Source organism: Echeneis naucrates, chromosome 21 (genome assembly GCF_900963305.1).
Source record: "Echeneis naucrates chromosome 21, fEcheNa1.1, whole genome shotgun sequence".
In the NCBI taxonomy this organism is placed as follows: Eukaryota; Metazoa; Chordata; class Actinopteri; order Carangiformes; family Echeneidae; genus Echeneis; species Echeneis naucrates.
The window spans coordinates 12,173,593-12,191,664 of NC_042531.1; the positions used below are offsets into that span (position 1 = coordinate 12,173,593).

At 40.3% G+C, this 18,072-nt stretch overlaps 1 protein-coding gene across 6 annotated transcripts; it reads right to left on the reverse strand.

The window, feature by feature from the left end:
* Positions 1 to 4,607: 4,607 nt before the first annotated feature.
* pfkla (phosphofructokinase, liver a) lies at positions 4,608 to 16,130 on the reverse strand. Of its 6 annotated transcripts, XM_029530006.1 has the most exons (23): positions 15,955 to 16,130; positions 15,298 to 15,371; positions 15,112 to 15,189; positions 14,213 to 14,402; positions 13,808 to 13,973; positions 13,212 to 13,256; positions 13,017 to 13,125; positions 12,795 to 12,890; positions 12,337 to 12,429; positions 10,461 to 10,586; positions 10,316 to 10,380; positions 10,092 to 10,159; positions 10,013 to 10,017; positions 9,758 to 9,904; positions 9,611 to 9,681; positions 8,968 to 9,055; positions 8,724 to 8,876; positions 8,034 to 8,198; positions 7,884 to 7,945; positions 7,519 to 7,630; positions 7,313 to 7,412; positions 7,121 to 7,226; positions 4,609 to 7,032 (listed from the first exon to the last, which is right to left on the reverse strand). In XM_029530006.1, exons 1-23 carry the CDS (start codon positions 16,037 to 16,039, stop codon positions 6,885 to 6,887), a joined length of 2,352 nt encoding a protein of 783 aa, XP_029385866.1. In that variant the 5' UTR covers positions 16,040 to 16,130; the 3' UTR covers positions 4,609 to 6,884. The 6 variants fall into 6 exon arrangements, with proteins under 6 accessions (XP_029385865.1, XP_029385868.1, XP_029385866.1 ...); XM_029530005.1 differs by lacking the exon at positions 10,013 to 10,017 and having other exon boundaries at positions 4,608 to 7,032; positions 9,611 to 9,672; positions 9,746 to 9,904; positions 10,096 to 10,159; XM_029530004.1 differs by lacking the exon at positions 10,013 to 10,017 and having other exon boundaries at positions 4,612 to 7,032; positions 10,096 to 10,159.
* Positions 16,131 to 18,072: the final 1,942 nt, after the last annotated feature.

Below are 18,072 nucleotides of genomic sequence, written 5' to 3' on the forward strand. Positions count from 1 at the left end.
GCAAGCAAAAAAAAAAAAGGTTTCCAGAAGAGCGGAGGTCCCGCCCCTCAAACCGCTGTCACCAATCCGCACCGGCAACATAATGACCATCTGCCGCCTTTAAGTTTCATTTTAAGTACTATAAAACGTTGCTCTTTTCATTTGATTCATGGATTTTTAAATTAATCCATGCACCGATAGGTAAGAATTGTTTTAAAAAATAGTATGAACCTAGTAGTACAATCTTTTTTATAAAATGTAGAAAAGCCTTTCCTATGATTATGTCCATAAATTCCTGTAAACAGACATCTTCATTTAAAAATAAATAAATAAATTTATATAAGTGTAACAATTGCAGTGTAATAACATTTGATGACGGTTATTTATAGCTCTTTTTTTAAAGGGCGTTAGTGCCGATGAATAAGATGCTAATAAGAGATGACTCTTAAAATTAAATGAATTAAAATGAAAATTCATAAATCTGTTTCTTGTTGCCACTAACGGTGTGTCAACCGACTTGGTTCCCCCTTACGCTGATTTACTGCTGAGTCGTGCGTAGTTGCTAAATTACTACTTAAGTACTTAAAGAAGAGACGTGGTGATACACACCACCAATATGGCCACGATGTATAATCCTCACCCTACCTGGATTATTTCTCCATAACGATCGGCTCATTCTTCATTATACATCGTGGCCATATTATTATCTGAACACTCATTAGCTTGTAGCCAGAGTTTGGATGTCTTCTGTGGACATCACTTACAACAACACGGTCCAACTCCTCATCACAGAATACAGGTCTGTCTGCTTGCACACACACACACACAAAACATTAACAACGAGTAATGTCCTGGTCCTTGTGTGTGTTGTTGTGTCTGAAGCGGTGGAGTACTTCTGCTACATTTGCGGTCAATATCTTTGTGCAGAAATAAAGCCAACGAGTTAAATACATTCCTCTGCCCCCCATGTCACTTTCTCTGTTACCTGACTGCAGCAGGAACCCTCTCCGACTCTTCCTTTCTGATGGAGCTCACAAACTCAGCTGTCGTTCTTCAATACAAGCTAGGCTAATGGACGTTAGCATTAGAGCTGTCCAGTTAGCTTACGTTACAAGCTAACGGCCCTTTTTCTTACCTTGCTCTACGTTTCTCGTTCCAAATTCGCCGTCACCACCTTTTAAAAAACATTTGTATAGAAAATTTCTCAACACTTTATTTTTCGTATCCTTCTTTCTTTTCCTTTCTGATCACCGGACTGATGCTGACTGGACATTTTCCTACCGAACTTCAGACAACAGGCAACATGCTAGCATAGCAACAGTAACCAAGGGGGGCGGGGCTTAGCGAAGGATCGGTGGCCAAAACATTTGTTGGGGGGGTTACAATTAGGAAGAAACTTTTGTAACTCAAATATAATATATACTAAAATAGTTTTGTTTCCTCCTTCCTAATCATCGCTTTCGCTCTTTTACTGGTCTAGTCTGTGGACGTCCTGTCTCCGGTCTGGTCTCGGTCCGTTCCTGGAGGGGTGCCGTCACCCGTCTGGTCTGGTTCGGCCTAGGTCCTGGGGGGGGCGCCGTATCTGCATTAGCCCAGTCCATCACTCGCAACCACTTAACTCCGTAGACACGTTCAGGTGCCCACACCGGGAATGGACCTTTACATATCATACATTACATTACATATCATACATTATCATATCACATTATTACATACATATCACATTATTACATAGATTACAGTAAATCACACAATCATTACAGCTATACATATTAACACTTAACCCCGGGGTTACATCACATACATTACATTACAACATACATTACACCAACTACCCTAGCCAGGAATCGAACCCCTCCCACCTAGGTGAGGGGCGGCAGCGTTACCGCTGCGCCACAGCGCTGCTCGAATTGCGAGCATACATTTGAGCTACTTCACCATTTCACATTTACGTCACCTGACCTAACCGTGATGACGTGAACCCAAAGTGAGCTGGGATTGGCTCCAGCACCCCACGTGACCTGTTCTAATTAGCGCTGAGTCCGCGCCTGTTGATTTGTTGATAATTTTTATGAGTAAATAAATACCATGCTTTGTTGCTGAATTTATGTTGTGTATATGCTACAGTTTAACTGGTTGATCGATCAATGATAATTATGTAGACCTATAGCCTATTTTATGGGCATGTCGTGCAAGAGATAACAGATGATGTGTAGGCCTTCGGGGAAAAAATATTTGAAGTGTTCAGTGAATGGATCATTGACTTACGTATAAATCATGCACTTGGAACTAACCCAGTTTCCCAAAGTTGATATATTCGGGTGGCCAGGATGAGCGTTTGTCATGTGAGTGTATGTTCTTAATGGTAAAATGGACAAACTTGTGTTCAACGAGTTCGTGAATTGTGAAACATACGGACTCGGAACATACGGAAACACCGGAAACGAGCAGAAATATGTCATTCGCAGGCGCTCCGCCCGTTTCCAAATGGTAAACTATAGTAACGTTATACGTCAAAAAATAATGTCATCAATTCGTCAGTCGAGCATGCTAACCAGTTAGCTAGCGGTCGTAGTGTAAGAGATCCAGCAGTGAGGTTTACTGAACGGAGGCTACACTCGCACAGCTATGCTAGCTGGCATCCATTTACACAGAGATTGACAAAGAATGGCCAAACAAATGCATTCTCAATTTATTTTGTTATCTAATAAATACCATACCAGTAACCTACACACTGGCTTTTTCTATTTCGCTTTCCGCACACCCAGCTGTGTTTCTACCACAGGTTGAATATGGCCACGATGTATAATCCTCACCCTACCTGGATCATTTCTCCATAACAATCGGGTCATTCTACATCATATATCTTTGTAGTATTATTACCTGGTGTGTATCACCACGTCTCTTCTTTAAGTACACACGGTAACTTAGCAACTACGCAGACTCAGCAGTAAATCAGCGTAAGGGGGAACCAAATCGGTTGACACACCGGCCGAAACGTTGGTGGCAGCAGCTGATGTCGCTAACATTTGTGTAAAAATGACGGACAAATACTCACTAAATAATATCGACAGCCTGCTTTTTCAGTTAGGTAGGTTGGTTTTCGGGTTTATTGTAAATTAATAGCTGAACTTGTGCTGTAATGTTTGTTTGTCATCACTCTGTGTTCGCGCCGAAAACATGTTAGCTGACACCCCGAGCTAATTCAGATGAGGAATCTGAACATCTGGTTGTATTTTCCAGCTCTTCAGACTCGAGAACTTTCCCAACAAAAGAATGAAATCAACCAGCAAATTAAAGGTATGCCAGTACAAAACTAGACTTTTTATACGATAAACATGGAAGCTGCTTGAAGCTTCAAGGCGCAGATCGTGTAAGTTAGCTGTTTTTTTTCTGCTATCTTCCTCAGTGTTGCAGCTTTTGGTTGTGTTAAATGTTTCCTTGGTGTGTCAACAGCTTGCAGAGCTGACATTGCTGAGAAAAGGTCTCAGATTGAATCACTCCACAGAAATGTCAAGAAACTGGAGGAAGAAATCAAGTTGAAGCAGAGCAGTGTCGCAAACAGTAAAGCAAATGTCAAAAGGTGTGATGACTAGGCCAAGCCATGATGGGCTTAATATAATAATTGGATAAATTATTGTTTGCATACAGTTCTGTGTATGATGAATATTCACACATTGCCATTTGTCATCTGTGTAACTTTAGCATGAGGTCCACCAACAGCTTGCTCCTTCAGTATGAGCAGACACTGAGAGATGAACTTGAGAGGAGAAAAGCCGGCCACAGCCATGACATGTGGGTTCTGTTGTCGGTAGTGTGTAACAACGTTTGATACATTGTGTGCCTTAGTAAACAAAATAGAATAATTATTATTTTTTCAAACCCAACAAGGCAAGTCTATGAAGAAAGGATTACAAGCTACAGAAAGCTATTCCAGTCACACAAAAATTATTATTGCCAAAATCCCCTAGCTCAGAAGCTCCTCCGACTGCAGGCTGAAAAAGAGGAGATTGAGGGGAGGATCAGGGCCTGTGATAATGAAATTATACTGAAACAGACAGAGCTGGACCATCTCACTGGTAATAGACTTTTCATACATCACAACTGGTCCTGCAATGTTCAACTCTTTATGCAGTTGATTTCTTGTCTGTTTGATCAGATCGAGCAGTGAATTCTTCATCTAGTGAGATACTACCAGATAGGTATTTTTCTGTCTGTCATGTAAATACCAAAAATAACGACACATGCCCAACAAAACATTGCTTTTCTCTGATTGACAATGTTTTTTCTCTTTAGTGTTTCTGGTCAGCAGCCCATGAAAGAACCAGGGAAACAATTCGATCCCCAGACAGAGGAGAACAGTGATTGTACTGTCACCTCTCTTCAGCTTAACCAGCCAATGGTACTCAGCTGTGTGAATTCTGAAATCTGTGAAAAAACAGTGGAGACAAAGTGAAAACGTAGTCAAAGCTGTTCATTATTAAAGAGTTTTGTCAAATGTGAACAGATGATGCAGAATGGTCATAAAGTTTCTGTGGAGGAAAATGATGGCAATATTCCTGAGAAACACAAGGTCCAGGATCCTACAGCCTGCTGTCCTGACCCGGAGGAAGAAAGCAGTGAGCTGCACTCAGATGATAAGTTTGGTAATGTATTTCAGTGAATGCCATCCCTCTATACCCAATTCTCTTTATGTTTTGGTAATTAAGTTGCATAAGCATTTATAAACAGTATATATGTCTCCAGAACAAAGTTGGCCAGATGGTGTATGCACAGATGACCAGGAAAAGGAAGGTGAACTCCAGGAGCAAGCTTTGGTAAAATTTGTTGATTTTACAGAGCGTGACCTTAAAAATAGTCACTTTTCCCCACCTTACCGAAAAAAGTTCGTGTTAGTGTAGGATCCTAAAATCCTTTCAGGTACTCCCACTTCTGTATTGTTACCATCCCAGAATAGAGCAGGGAAATGACTATTACTCAACCAGTTTATTTTATTTTATTTTATTTATTTATTTATTTTGTTTTTTGTTTTTGGTGGTTCTATTCACCAGGCAGTTAGATTCGAATGAAAAACTTAATCAAATTCCATTGACGGAGCTATACGACAGTGTTTTGATTCATACTTATTATTGAACTACTAAATCACTTATCTGTCATTTCCTTCACAACATTGGTATGCTATTTATGAAAAACTCAGCAATTCTTTCCATAACGAATCTGAAGTTATTTCTGATAAACCACAGCCATGCTAAGACAAGTGTTATAAGTAAACAATTACATTAATTTTAGAAAAAGTAATTTATGTTAAAGTGTTAAGTGTATAAATTATGTAGCTAAAATATGTTTTGTCACTTTGTATCATATACTGGCACAGCTGTATTATTGGCTATAGTACAACTACCATTTTAAAGAATTCCACTCTTGCTGTTGGAAATGCTTTGGCACTCACTGCATAGGACGAGGTATTCACTGTGTCAGAGTTGGAGGAGGCAGTTGAGGATAAGGTGGAGGAAAGAGCTGGACCAAATGAAGAGCAGACAACTCGTGAAGAGGAAACAAAGGAGCTCATTGCATTTTCTCCGTCACCTCCAGCAAAAATGACTACTCCACTGTCAACACCAGTATTCTCATTCAAGTAAGGTTTTGGCTAAGCTTACCAACATGTTAAAGCAGTGTAAAGATAGTTACTGAGAGATATGATGAATGTGTTCACTTCAGCTTTAGCCCTACAAGATCCCAACATCAAGGAACATCTGAAGACCCATCTCCAGCTTTCCTCTTCTCTGATCTTAGCACCTCAGGCATGTCTGGATTTGGATTTGAAATGGGAAAATCACAGGATGAGGTGAGCTACAGGCGAAAGGGATACACAATTTGACAGAAATCAATATTTTTTAGTTGAAGAATTACCTCCAGGTTCCTTTGCAGGGGACAGCTTTTGCTTTCACCAGTCCCTTTTTCAGTCAGAAGGTACTGCAGTCTCCTATCTCATTATTTCACGTGGTACTCTTAAAAATACCAACTTTTAAAACTGAAATTTGTTTTCAGAAAACAGGATCGAAGTCTTCTGACTGTAAGTATTAAATCAATTCTATTTTTAGGATTTGTGCCATCTGTTTTGAACTACAACTGTATATATTATTTTGCAGGTGTGGAGTTTATGTTCAACCAATCAGAGGAAAGTGATGTCTTTCCGTTTGCCTTCACCTCCAAAAGTCCCCAAGCGACTAACATAGATAAGGCCAAAGAGGAATTTCCATTTTCCTTTAACTTTTGAGATTTATAAGAAAAACATCCAGTTCGTGGCTTGTTATCTTCTGTAATGTTCTTGTTCAGTGAGTAATGAATAATACTGAGGGCTAGATTTTATGATTTAACAGCATTATACAATTTAGGACTCAATGAGTTCAGTGAAATTTCCCAAATCCGCCTGCCATAATTTATTTATCTTGAGATTCACTTATTACCTACAGCATCAGTATCAAAATCAAAAGTCTATATTTCTTTAAAATTAAATAAATGCTCACTAATCTGTAATTTGCTTTGCATTTTGTATTGAGTGACAGGCAGTGTTTAAATATAGTGCATAAATGACATGGAATCAGCACATCACTGGTCCCATTATTGATGTGAAACACCTGATTGATACAAAGAATAACAACATGTCTTCAGTAGTAAACCCTATGGTCCATAAAGGAATAGTGAAGTACACTTTTACATTATTTACATTTACAAAGGCTACTAGGACACTGACAATGGATTCAAAACAATGCTGGCTTCATATGTGTTAAGTCATGTAAACCCTCAGATGACTGAAAATCATTGTTAAAATATGTAATCTGTAGAAATGAAGGATGGACAGATGAAGGTTGAAAAGTGCAGAAAGCATTCTGTAGTTTCAGAATCTAGAAACCAGAATCGATGCTGATGGAGCGTCGGGTCACGTGTTCAATCTCTCCGGGGACATATTCACAGAAGCTGGTTTGATATTTGGCCAACATTTTTAGGATCTGCTGCAGATTAAACCACCACTGGACCTTGGGCATCCGGAGCCTGAAAAACAGTGGCAGAGTTATTCAAAGTTATTACAACTAATTAAGGCTGAACATTTTATATTTGACAAAATGCTGAATTTCCTCACTCAAAATCAGTGTCATCCTTCAGTTCAGTCGTGGGGATGAATGACAGGACCTTCCTTTTGAGGCCGAGCACACATGCTGTATTTGGAGCGTTGGCAAACACTCGGCCTGGTGGGCAAAGTGGTGAAGTAATTACATCTTTATGACTTTGACCTCTGAGCATTTAATTTACACAAGCTGCTGCTTTACACTACCTTGTCTGTAGTTTTCTCTCAGTTTCTCTGTCAGCCACTGGATTGCCCTCACACCCAACTTTGTGCCAAAATTTCTATCAAAGGGAGAAGGCGCCCCTCCCTAAAGCACGTGCAAACAAAATGATTCTGAATACGTTTCAAGACTCTTATATTGTTGGTACAATAGATCATTTGTGAGTTGCAAAACTGATACAGTGTCTCCACACCTGCTGAAGGTGTCCCAAGACATTGACTCTGCAGTCGAAGATGCCCTTCCCTTCTGATGAATACAGCCTATAGATGAAATCTGTACTGTAGTGTTCGTGGCATTTTTCATTCCTGTTAAAACAGAATAAGGTCAATGAAGGAAAATCTAGCCATACAGAATATGATGTAAAATATTTTTATTCCATAGCACCACAGATGTCCAGCCACTTTGACTCAAACTTAAATAGCTCCATTTTTTGATGCTTTGAACATGCCCACAGCAGAAACAGATCACAGAAAATGGATTAAAAGCTGTGCAGCTGTCACTTTTTTTCATTAGCTTCACCAACTGGTGAATCTGCACAACTGGATCAGTATTGTGTACCTTAGCACAAGGCCCCGCTGGATGTCCTTCTTCATCTTCTCCGCTAAATGGTCCACATTTGTCTGTCAAAAGACCATACCATTAGAGAGACAGGGAGACTGTGAACAATACAGACACAGGAAGCCACACAGGTCTTTAATTTGCATTTACCTTTAAGTCGTGGATGTTGAAGGGGTCTTCAAAGATGTAGGCTGCGTCTGCACCCACAGCTATACCAGTGGAGGTTGCCAAATAGCCACAGTATCCACCCATTGTCTCAACCACAAACACTCTTCTCTTGGTCCCAGTGGCAGACTGCTTGATCTTGTCACACCCCTGACGAGGACATTAATATAGCAGTGTTAAAAAGGGACATCTGAAGACAGACTTGATGAATGGATGCAGAAGTCAAGGAACAGTGAGCTTTAACTAATCAGCCCTCACTTCTGCTGTTTGTCAGTCTTGGAGCTCACTTGACAGCTTCTAGATAAAGCAAAAGACAAACCACAAAGGAGGAGCTATGAAAGATGTAAACTGCTCTACTTGGGAAATATCTTTTTCGAGAAAAGCATTGCCAGTGACTTATTAATGAACTTTTATCTGGAGTTCTGCTTCATATAAATTCAAAGGGATTGCCCAGAGGACTGCCTGTCTCAATACCTTTGTCAAATTTTAAACCTAAAAACAAAATCTCTTAATGCTTCCAGTTTTAAAATTGTTTTATGTACGAGGAGTTCAAAGTCTATCTAAGTAATACTCAGGCTTTTTGATGTGATGTTTTGTGGCGTGGTTCAGTTCCCATTCATCTTCAGCCCGAAACATCAAAGTCACACTGTTAATGTGCCATCTGCTCAGTGTTACCTCCATGGCAGCATTGACAGCAGTGTCTGCTCCCAGGCTGAAGTCAGTTCCGGGAACGTTGTTGCTGATGGTGGCAGGGATTACACACATGGGGATGCAGAACTCATCATATTGAGCCCGGGCTTCAAACAGCTGCAGCACACCATGGTACGCCTTTGAACATCGTCAAGAGGTACACTGTAAGTCACTCTGATGTAACACTGACACTATGAATTAACACACACACACAAAAGAAAACTCTTACCTCAAACCCTCCAATTACAAGCAGAGCTGAGAGGTTGAACTTCGTAATGGTTTGTGCAATACCCTCCATGTTTTTGTCTGGAAGAGTCCTGGAAGAGGACATAGCAAAACTTTATATTTATAAAAAAAAAAAAAAAAATCACTTAAAAGGACACTTTTAACATCTACAATGCAAACTAGGCATATTGAATCTGAAAGATGTGATGGTATGGGACTTTGTGAAATGGCATGAAGGAAAGGAGAGTAGAAATTACAATACGCATTGCAAAGTCTGTTCAATTAAATGAAAAGATCCTGTTATAGTTGAATTAATAGAGCTGTTTATTAAAATATTAGCATATATTTTGAGTAAATTAAAAAAGTACGTTAATGTTTTTGTGAACAAATTAAATTCCTTGGTTGATGTCATCATATTGCCTCACTTCAAGCTCTAAAGCATTTTCATTTCATAATTTTTGTTTTTACTTTTTTTCATCTTTGTGGAAGGTGCTTCATAGTTGGAGTACTTAGAATAGTTAAATCTGTTCTACAATGTCCTTGTCAGCAATGTTGGTTCAAGTTCAGTTCAAGCTGGTGTTATTAGCTGCATGTCAATCCCTATTCTCTCTCTCTCCCCCCACCCCATTCCCTAAACATTTGCTCACCGTTTTGTCCCCAGCAGTGACCCCCCCTGGCCTGTCCATCCTGCTACTTTGTGCCATTCCATCTCAAAAACCTGCCAACAGACAGATGTTAGTCACAGTGTCCTCTTCACTGCAGGTGGGTCAAGATGTAGAGACAGAGGGACTTACTGCTCCGTCGGCAAGACCTTGATATCCATTCTGAACAGCATAGACTTTATGCCCATGAGCCAAAGCTAATCTCACAGCTGACCTCACAGCTGCGTTCATCCCTGGAGCCGGAGCTCCCACATTCAGAATAGCCAAAGAGAATTTGCTCTGCAGAAACATGAGTCAGAAACATTTAGTCTGGCATCCCCCAATTTATTCCTCATTCCTCCAGGTGTGCTACAGGCAAATAAGTAACCTTCACAGTGTTCCTAAAACGTTTGCTCAAGTTTAGATTTTCACAACTTTTGCTGAATGGTGGGTGTTGCGTGTGTTCATGTCTGTTAATGTGGGGGACTTACCTCAGACTGGGCACGCTTCTGAAAGGAAAGGAGCTTGTAGATGTTCCAGTTGTTTTCAAAACTCCTGAGAGGAAAAAGAGCAGTTTTAGTCTTATCTGCACAGACAAAGAAAAAAATAATTGTTTGCATGATACATTGAATCTCAATTGAAATGCACCAAGGCATTTTTGCATAATTTCATATGAACAGTAGAATAGCACAATATAGATGAATAACTCACCCTCCGCGCAGTTTGACAGCCTCATCGAACTTCTTCTCATTCATGGCCTGCTGCACCAACTTAGTCTGCAAACAGGGGTTAAAGTTGAAATATACAGTAGGCCGCCCACTGCATCAAATGAATAAGAGATGAGAGAGTGACTCACCATCTCCACACACTCCATTAGAGGAAGGCGAACAGCATGGTTACCTGACAGGCCAATCACACAGGCTGCAGTGTCAGGAGAGGCGTCCAAGAGGGCAATCACTGCCTCCACACCCAACTTAGTGCTCTGAAAACCCAAGTGTGTGCAGACGGTACAGTGTGCATTCACAGTGTATATTGATACGATCTTTGAAATATATGAGCTGAAAATGGGGGGAAACTGTGACCTCCTACTTACTAGTAATGTTTGTATATGTTGTGTGAAAAACAACTCTAAATAAATACAAATTTACTTGCAAATTAAAATGTAAGATATTTGATTTTGAGACCTATTACTGAAATCATGTATTATATATATGTTTTAGCCAAAGATTGGATTTATAGGTTTTTAAATTACCACTACAAAGGCAAATTTATCCACTGATGGTGTAATATTCAATATCAGGACAATATCTTGTGTACTGAATCACCAGAGAACAGGCCACTTAATGAACATCAGAAGAATAAACTGCATACAAACTATTGTGGATTTTCTTGTAGTGTGTTAACTTGGTTCAGTCAGAGTTCGATTTGAGTAATAAGCAGCCTTCATGCAGCGAATTAAATATTGTCCTGAGTAATGAATTGCAAGTTCATGCATGCATGATTGGATTTCCTGTAACAAGTGAGTTCTTATTATTTCTTATCTTGTAGTTATCTTGTAGCCCAAAACTGGATTTAAAGTTAAATAATGTGACTGTTGAACAAGTGGACAGTATAAAACTTCTTATGTTGTGTAATGTTGGATTCCAGACTTTCCTTTTGTAATATTAATCAAATTATCTCAAAGATGGGAAGAGCTGTTAGAATCTCTAGGAAATGTGCTTCATTTGTTGCTCGACCCCTTCTGTGTCAGATTGTGCAGAGTTTAGTATTATGTCACCTCGAATATTGTTCTGTGGTCCGGTAAAGGTGAGCTCAGAAAGCTGCAGACTGCTCAAAATAAGGCTGCATGGTTGGTATTGGGTTGTTCTACTTCTACTCAAATATTTACTGAATGCATGATTCTCTCATAGCTGACGGTGGAAAATAGGTTGGCTTTAAACACAGCTCTAATGTTTAAATCAGTCTTAATCAGTAAAACACACCTGATTTTTTTATTCAATCAAATTATTTTCCGAAGTACTGTGCACAACCATAGCAATAGAGGATCCAGCAAAGGTCAGCTGGAGGTGCCTTATCCAAGAACAAATGCCTTGTCACGATCTTTTATCTATAGAGCAATAACTCTGTGGAATAGTCTGCCTCACTATCTCTGTTGTACTGAAAGTAAACGGGTATTTAAAAAGAAACTTAAATCTCATTTTAGATTGTAATTGTGGACTTGACTGTATGTTGAGAAAATGAATGAATTTTTAGATTTATGAAAATTATTAAATGTTTGTTTTAATTGTTAACATCAAGTATACTATAGTTGTATTTGTAAAGGTATAATATATGATGTGATTGATTGTTTTGTATTTTTTCCTTGTTTTCTGTGGACCCCAGGAAGACTAGTTGGTTACTATGGTACTAACTAATGGGAATCCTTAATAAACAACAAACAAGCAGAGGGAGTGTTGCAATGATAACCAGCAGTTAATCTGGAATATTTATTTAGACATTTGTTGAAAGTGTTGACTAGATCTTAATGTCTTGTGCTGTAAGAGTGAGTGTGAATGGGCACATGGTAGCCCGCTAGAATGAAATATTTTCCTGGCAATAAAATATTAATAAATATAAATACTATGAATGCAGCTATATGTTAAACCTACTGCATTAAAAAAACATTAACACCAGCTCAGCAATTGGCTGAGGTGTCATTTATTTCACAATATATACCGTGCTGTCAAACTCACCAGTATTCTGTCAAAAGCTGAGGGAGTTCCTCCTCGCTGCACATGACCAAGAACTGTCACTCTGGTGTCATAACCAAGCCGCTTTACCACCAGCTTAAAAAAAAAAAAAAAACAAGTGTATTGTGTTAGTCATTCGCCTGTCAAACACACCAGAGAGGCTGTTAGAGAAAGGTCCTCAGCAAACACAGAAGAAATGAGAGTTTCAGACATACGATTCACCTTGCAGGGATATGGCAAATACAAGACAAAGCAAAGAACAATATGGCGTTATTTCATCATAAATATTAAACTACCGCCTCGGCTGATATTAAGTAGAATTGTGTCATTTATTTACTGCAGACATTTTAACACTGAAGTGATTTTATTTATTTCTTTTTTGTTAAATAATTATTAGCTATTCAACATCTGAATTACAATTGAAACTAAGTCTATTATATACAGTAAAGTGTGGTCCTTACATCTTTTATGTAAGTTGAAGAGATGTGCTTGCCATCTCTGTCTCTGGCTCCTTCTGCGACGATTATAATATTCAGTCTTGACCCTGTTATGCGACTCTGGAGGTAAAGAGTCACATCTATGAATTAGCCATGAAGTCAGTGAGCACAGTCCAGTACTGCATTTTGTCCGTGTTCCTAAATTGCTTGCAGATCTGTATCCTTTTACAAACATTTTTGACTTACCCCTTCCAGACGAGCACACATACGGTCCTCCCAGCCGTCATGAGGAGGATCCTCCGGAATAAAGAGCCAATCGGCCCCAGATGCAAGTGCTGAAACCAAAGCCAGATACCTACAACAGAGCAGTAGCACAATATGTCATGTTTTAGGCAGTGGCAGTGTGTAGGTTTGTACGAAATGGATCAAAGTGTTACTCACCCACAGTGTCGCCCCATGACTTCCAAAACAAAGGTGCGTTGGTGGCTGTGGGAGATACATCGCAGTTTTACTACAACAGGAAAATAATCTTTTCCAGGAAGCATGTGAGCATGCAAACAGAATTTTGAGATTGCAGCAGCATACTGAAAACCAGTGGCAGCAAGTCTGGGCAAGCTCAATGAAATGATATCTAATACACATGAATGGAGGAGTTTGGTTTTAACAAATCTTGACTCAGATGATAGATGGCATTCCATTTACAGTAAATGACTGCATCACGCAGGTTTGTGCCTGATGAGTCTCATACAAAGCTGCAACTAAATGTGTTGATAAAACTGAAATATTTCCATGATCACTTGTCACTCTCCAATGTGACATTTTCATACTGCACAATTTCTTTCAACAATCCAAAACACAATTAAAATAAGTGATTTACTATCATACTGTGACAAAAACAATTAGCAGTTACATCTAAGAAGCTGGCATCAGAGTTATAGGAATCTTTGATTCTCTTCTAGTTTCAGTATTTCTTTCAGCCCTGACCAAAGGGTATTCATTCTGGTGAGACAACTGCTGCTTATTGCTCAGTGTCTGACCTCTGCGCAGTGGTCATGATGGCATCAATTATGTCCATGATGCGATGCAGGGCAGAATCTGCTCCAATGGTCATGTCAGTGCCACAAAAGTCATTGTCTATGGAGCCGACAAGCCCCACGATGTTTAGGTTATCATGCTTCGCAGCCAGTGTGTCTGTGATCCGTCCTGAGGTAGCACGCACAACATACACAATGTTGGAAACTATTCTTTACATTAACACAAAACTAATAAAAAAATACTGTAGAATAAGATGAAGAATTATTATTACTGAACATGAATGGAGGCTTGGTGGATGATACAGCTCTACACAGCGCTGACATGAATGAGAAATGATTCCCATATTGCTGTAATATAAAATATTATTTGCCCTTTTGACACCAACAGTGTCTAAAGAGCATTGTTACCTTTCTCTACGAGCTCCGCCAGCAAGCCGCTCCACTCCTTGCGGAAGATGTTGGCTCCGGTGAGGCTTCCATCTCCCCCACACACACACAGGTTGGTGATGCCCTTTTTCACCAGGTTGAATGCGGCGGCAAGTCTGCCCTCACGAGTTGTGAAGGCCTTGCATCGGGCACTGCCAATCACTGTCCCACCCTGCAGAAGAGATGTCATGTAACAAGTCACAAAAATCCATCATTGACAAAAGGCATGCTATATGACTGAAACATTTCTTTCTGGTAATATTTCAATTACCAGTTGGCATATTTTTGCAATGCAGTCTGATGTAAAAAACTTGAACTGCAGTCACACTCAGCAAGATGGATATAAAGTTAATCTGGATGCAGGCTCATATGTTTTAACAGCATATTGCAATTGAATTAGGATGATGTGAGATGAACAATACTAACACACCCACTGGACTGGCTTTAGACATTGGTGGCACATGCTCTTAACACATTGCTGCAGCTGATGAGGCTTAGAGAGCATGCAGCAAAACCCCTTACCAGCTTATTGGCTTTATTAGACAGGCAGGAAGAGATGAGAGAAAGTGGATGAAATAATAAAATTCCTATTGAAATTATAAAAAGAGAAATAAAGAGAGATTAAAAAAGAATCAATATAAAGATGGAAACAACAACACACATATATATATATAGTAATAATACAATTTCCAGAGGTTTTGAAGTGTAACAGTAGGAAAAGATGATGTGTAAATAAAATTAACGATGGCTCTGCTTTGTGTGATTGTGACAGCTGAATTTAACAGAGCCATCATCAGCTGTGTTTGGCAGTTTATCAAAGCTGTGAAAAAGGCCTTTACCACTGTCGCTGTCAAAAGTGACCAAAGGTCATCTTAACCTACCAGTTGGATAATGTTGGTCACACTGTGCCAGTGTGCCAGTTTGATGTTGTCTCCCCCATCCACTAGGCCCTGGTATCCCTGAAAAGTAAAAGGTATGAGTCTGATCCCAGTCCAGGACATACAGAGCTCTAAGTCAGTGTGTGCCTTTAATGGAGTCACAAACAAGATGAAAGCTCTTTGAGTTACCTCATGAATGAGATAAACCTTGGCTCCAACATAAATGCCCATGCGGGTCACAGCACGGACAGCAGCATTCATTCCTGGTTCAAGGACAGTTGCACAAAAATATTAAAATCCAACTCTGCTTCTCGGGCCACTACGGGCAGACTGTTGCACCATGGCCATGTGTGAGGAAGTCTGCCACCGCGGGGGAGTGACAGCATTATCAGTTATTGGGCAAAGATGTTGCTCACTCAGTGGAGACTAAATATAGCAATACCACAATCTGAAAGCAGGTCGTAGCCAATTATAGTTGAAGCAGTAGTAAAAGTAGAGCTGATGCAGACGATTGAACTCAATTAGAACTGCTGGTACATTCATTTGGACATTTTATTGCTGCAGCAGATAAAGATGGCAGTTATACTTATTGACTATGTTTCACATTATCATTGTGAACAGTAGTAACGTGAGTACAGTATCAGTTTAGTAGCTGAATGACAAACAGTCCATACTGTACAGAGTGTACTCGCACCCTGACCCTTGACCCCTGGACAAACAGTCTGCAGGAAGCCTAGCTGTTCAGCTCTCAGTAAACTAACTACGGCACTGATTGAACAATACTTATAGTTTTTACACGTCCAGTAAAAGTCTTAAAGTACGTCATAGCACCAGCGTGTCACCCACCTTGGGCATCTCCACCGCTGGTCAGCACTGCTATCGCCCGTCCGGCTCCCGCCATCCTCAGCTTCTCCAGGTCCATGGAAGACATTTTGATTTCTTATAAACTCAGTAGAAACGTCCGTCAAGCTGGTCAGATAAATCCGCTGTGGCTCCAGATGTCGTTTCCGCTCAGAGACCGTTTGACCCCGCCCAGCTGCAGTTTGTTTTTCATCCCCGCACTTCCCGTCCAACAGTGGAGTGCTGGCTCAAACTCCGCCCACCCGACACACACTGAGGAGAAGATCAGGGGGAGGAGCCACCGCAACAGGTACTGTTTGACAGGAAAAAGCCCCGCCCCCTGGGATTTAGACATAAACTGTTGGCAATAACTAAGCTTTCGATTGTTTCGGACTTTGACATCTACTTCACTTCAATCAAGTGGGAAATATAGATCTTTTTACTGAAATAACATTATAACCTTCAGAAGGCATTTGTAAACATGTACGGATAGGAAACAAATAGAGTCGTATATACCGTATTTTGCGGAGCATAAGGCGCAATATCAAAGAACGGGTCTATCTTTATACATGAGGTGCACGATAAAACGCAGGCGCAACGGACCGGTGCTACAAAAAGAGGCGGAGCTACGCTCACTGGGTTCTGTTCTCTGATTGGTTCATCATTGCCAGCGACTGCAAAACGCCTGAAGTTAGTGTGACGTTGGAACAACATTTGCTTAAAATTGTATTATGATCTGGATTTGAAAATTGGGTTTACGTTAAAAACGTAACGTTGGCTTGACGTGTGATTATAGTACGGTAACACTGACTAAATGTTGGATGGTGGTTGGTTCCCCGCACTACACAATTAGTTATCTAACGTTGGGACCAACGTTAACACAACGTCCCGGTGTCAGCTGAATGCTCCGTCAAGCGGAGCGCAGTGTGCCACATAAAACTGGTTCGAGGTCAGTAAACACCAAGAATTCATACATAAGGCGCGCTGCTGATTTTTGAGAAAATGTATGGATTTTAAGTGCGCCTTATCGTGCAGGAAAATACGGTAATATAGATGTAGTTGCTGTGAACATGAGCTGCAACAATGAAATGACACTTATGATAAGTGTCTTTATGCAACCTTGTTATGATTTGGCGCTATATAAATAAATTAATTTGATTTGATTTAGATTTATAAAACAATGCATACGCACACTTGCACACAATTTTCCCTTTATATGTCAAGTGTTCACACACGGAGCCACCTCATTCTCTGACATCTACATGCCCACTTTCAACAATAAATGGTCAATGCAAAGAACCTGATGAATATTTATGCATATAAATTTGTGATCAATATTTTGCTCTGGTTAGGCCTGGAGAGAAAGTATCGGTTTGTGCTCACGTCCTGTTTTATTTTGAAAGTCTCGTTCTTGTTCTGTTTCCCTCCTGTTGATTGCCTTCTCTGCCTTCATGTAGTTCACCTGTCTTCTCTAGTCACTGTGTTTTCAAGTCTTGTTTTCTTTCTAGTCTTGGCCGGATTCTTGTTGTTCTGTTGATGTTGACGTCGTCATCTCTGCCTTGTTCCATGTCCACAGCCTCTTTTCAGCTTCTGTTTTTTTTTTTTTGTTTGTTTGTTTTATTGAAGTAATTACTTTTTCTCACCTCAACCTGGTTCTCGGTCTCCTGCATCTGAGTCCGCACCCCCACACCTTGACAGAAGAATCCCACCAAACATGGACATTGGGATTAGGGGGGTGACTGGGGGTGTCATGGGACCAACTAGACGAAACGCTGGTGAAAGGAGGTTCCCACTTGATGACCCCAAAGACGTTAGTTATCGCTGATCTTTAGGGCATGTAGGGCAGGTCGCAAGGTTGTTAGGTTTAGGGAGTTAGTCACTGAGTCTGATCAAGTTTTTTTTGTAGTACAAGTTGCTGATTTCAAGTTGATCTTGCAACTTTTCATCAATGGCAACACTCACTCATCAATTTTATTTGTGCCTTGACCAGAGTCCAGACTTTTATTTACAGAAGCCTAACATTCCCACCATGGGTGAGGAGTAGGGTGTTGAGTTCTGGGGGCCTTAGAGGGATAGGTGGGGATGTTCGTTGGGTGAAGGAGGGTGCTGGGGTCTCGGGTGGAT

Bases quoted from the DNA above. Each gene is read 5' to 3' on its own strand.
- pfkla (XM_029530006.1), bottom strand. From the start codon at position 16,039: ATGTCTTCCATGGACCTGGAGAAGCTGAGGATGGCGGGAGCCGGACGG. The intron at 10,381-10,460 runs GTGAGTCACTCT...CCCTGTTTGCAG, and splicing joins TAATGGAGTGTGTGGAGATG to ACTAAGTTGGTGCAGCAGGC. The intron at 9,682-9,757 runs GTAAGTCCCTCT...GTCTGTTGGCAG, and splicing joins AAGGTCTTGCCGACGGAGCA to GTTTTTGAGATGGAATGGCA.